The sequence below is a fragment of the Pongo pygmaeus genome, chromosome 21 (genome assembly GCF_028885625.2).
Source record: "Pongo pygmaeus isolate AG05252 chromosome 21, NHGRI_mPonPyg2-v2.0_pri, whole genome shotgun sequence".
Lineage (NCBI taxonomy): Eukaryota > Metazoa > Chordata > Mammalia > Primates > Hominidae > Pongo > Pongo pygmaeus.
The window spans coordinates 30,591,443-30,593,906 of record NC_072394.2 but is presented as its reverse complement, the minus strand read 5'-3'; the positions used below and the strand labels follow the sequence as shown (position 1 = coordinate 30,593,906).

The 2,464-nt window shown below is 59.5% G+C and overlaps 1 protein-coding gene across 1 annotated transcript; it reads left to right on the top strand.

The window, feature by feature from the left end:
* Positions 1-1,238: 1,238 nt before the first annotated feature.
* OXT (oxytocin/neurophysin I prepropeptide) lies at positions 1,239-2,155 on the top strand. Its single transcript, XM_054466622.1, has 3 exons — positions 1,239-1,394; positions 1,715-1,916; positions 2,001-2,155. Exons 1-3 carry the CDS (start codon positions 1,275-1,277, stop codon positions 2,054-2,056), a joined length of 378 nt encoding a protein of 125 aa, XP_054322597.1. The 5' UTR covers positions 1,239-1,274; the 3' UTR covers positions 2,057-2,155.
* The last annotated feature ends 309 nt before the right edge of the window (positions 2,156-2,464 follow it).

The window sequence follows — 2,464 nt, the reverse complement described above, 5'->3', positions numbered from 1 at the left end:
TGAAACCAAGAGGCGGATGTTGCAGTGAGCCAAGATGGCGCCTGCCATTGCACTCCAGCCTGGGCGACAGAGTGAGACTCCGTCTCAAGAAAAAAAAAATTATATTTATATTCAGATATCAAAATGTTAAAACACTTTTTTTTTTTTTTTTGAGACAGGGTCTCGCTCTCGCTCTGTCACTCTGGCTGGAGTGCAGTGGTACGATCACAGCTCACTGCAGTCTTGAATTCCCAGGCTTAAGCAGTACTCCTGCCTCAGCCTCCCAAGCAGCTGCAACTACAGGAGCACACCGACATGCCCAGCTAATTTTTGTATTTTTTGTAGAGTTGGGGGTTCTCACTCTGTTGCCTAGGCTGGTCTTGAACTTCTGATCTCAAGTGATCTGCCCACCTCAGACTCCCAAAGTATTGGGATTGCAGGCGTGAACCACGGCGCCCAGCCAAAACACATTTTGGTGGTGTCATAAACGTGCTTCTTTAACCATTAGATAGCAAGATCTGGTGGTGGCCCAATAACTGTGATAATTTTGAAGAGATAATGAATCTAAACAGTATATAGAGGCATTTGTGACAGCTGTGATAGGAAGTTATCTGTTATTTTGATTTGTGACAAAGCCACAGGTATTGCTAATTCTGCTGGGGTTTGTTGCCTAATTTATAGTGAAAGGAAAGGTGGAATATCAGTTACAGATTAGAGACAGATGTGATCTCTTCCTATCTAAGTTCCAGGTGCAGGGAAGTGGGTGTTGCTGTGTGGTGAGGGTGAAGAGGTTTTCTGGAAATTTGGGTTTAGGAAGAGGAAACATTCCTAAAAGAGGGGACAAGGATCCATATGCGTGGTGGGCCAAGAGGGTGGGCGGATCCTGCCAGAGCCTCCTCCCACCTGGAGGGGTCCCAGTGTCCACCTTCCCTGCCCCAGCCCCCTCCTCGAGGTCCTGAGAGGCTGGATAAAGTCCTCGGCTGGGCCACACCCCACCCCAAATTCTCCCTGTCCCACCGTAGTGGCCCAGGCCACCCCGGCCTGCTCCCTTCCGCAAGGCACCTCACCTTCTGCGCCCAGACCATTAGCCAACACGATGACCGTGACCCCAGCCCAGGCCCTGCTAATGAAAAGGAAAGCCCGTACGCACTCGGCCTGACCCACGGCGACCCTCTGTGACCAATCATACTACCAACCTCTTAAACAGAGCTCCACCGACGCAATGCCCAGGCATAAAAAGGCCAGGCCGGAGAGACCGCACCAGTCACGGACCCTGGACCCAGCGCACCCGCACCATGGCGAGCCCCAGCCTCGCCTGCTGTCTGCTCGGCCTCCTGGCGCTGACCTCCGCCTGCTACATCCAGAACTGCCCCCTGGGAGGCAAGAGGGCCGCGCCGGACCTCGACGTGCGCAAGGTGAGTCCCCAGCCCTGGTCCCGCGGCGCTCCGGGGCGGGAGGGACCCGCAGCCACAGGGGTGCGCCCCGCTCCTGCCTCACCTGAGAACCCCAGGAGCTGAGCGGATTTTGACGCCCCGCCCTTGACCGCGGTCGAGGCCCAGACGGCGCCCCAGCGCGCCTGCAGCCCTGCTGTCCCGCCCGAACTCCGAACCCCGGACCCCAGCATCCTTGCCCGGCGCACCCCGCCCGGCCTCGCAGGGTCCTCCGAGTGAGTCCCCCGCACCACCCCAGCTCCCGCTCCTCCCGCTCACCCCGCTCACCCCTCTCGTCCCCGCAGTGCCTCCCCTGCGGCCCCGGGGGCAAAGGCCGCTGCTTCGGGCCCAATATCTGCTGCGCGGAAGAGCTGGGCTGCTTCGTGGGCACCGCCGAGGCGCTGCGCTGCCAGGAGGAGAACTACCTGCCGTCGCCCTGCCAGTCCGGCCAGAAGGCGTGCGGGAGCGGGGGCCGCTGCGCAGTCTTCGGCCTCTGCTGCAGCCCGGGTGAGCAGGGCAAGGCGCGCTGGGGCCGGGGGGAGGCGGGCGGGGGCGCGGCCGGGGTTCCTCTGACCCCACCTCTTCCTCCAGAGGGCTGCCACGCAGACCCTGCCTGCGACATGGAAGCTACCTTCTCCCAGCACTGAAACCTGATGGCTCCGAACACCTTCGAAGAGCGCCACTCACTTCCCCCATAGCCACCCCAGAAATGGTGAAAATAAAATAAAGCAGATTTTTCTCCTCTACCTCGACTCGTGTCTAAGTGCCAGAAATGGAACGGGGAGGGGGGCTTTGCGGGACTGGAAGATCGCGCCCTTTGGACCTGTGGCTTGTTGCGCTCAAAGCTGGCCCAGGAAGATGTGTCCTGGCTGCCCGAGGGGACAGAGCGGGTGCTGTTCTGGCTGCCACCATCCTGGAGGGGGTGGAAGAGGGAGGGGCACAAAGGCTCTGAGGACGTGGAAACAGCCCCAGCTTCCCGCTCCCAGCCTGGGCTGAGGCCTGCAGCAGGCTGCACTTCAGGGGATCTTTCAAAATCGAAAAAGACGAGGATGAGG

Bases quoted from the DNA above. Each gene is read 5' to 3' on its own strand.
- OXT (XM_054466622.1), top strand. From the start codon at position 1,275: ATGGCGAGCCCCAGCCTCGCCTGCTGTCTGCTCGGCCTCCTGGCGCTG. The intron at 1,395-1,714 runs GTGAGTCCCCAG...TCGTCCCCGCAG, and splicing joins CGGACCTCGACGTGCGCAAG to TGCCTCCCCTGCGGCCCCGG. The intron at 1,917-2,000 runs GTGAGCAGGGCA...CTCTTCCTCCAG, and splicing joins CGGCCTCTGCTGCAGCCCGG to AGGGCTGCCACGCAGACCCT.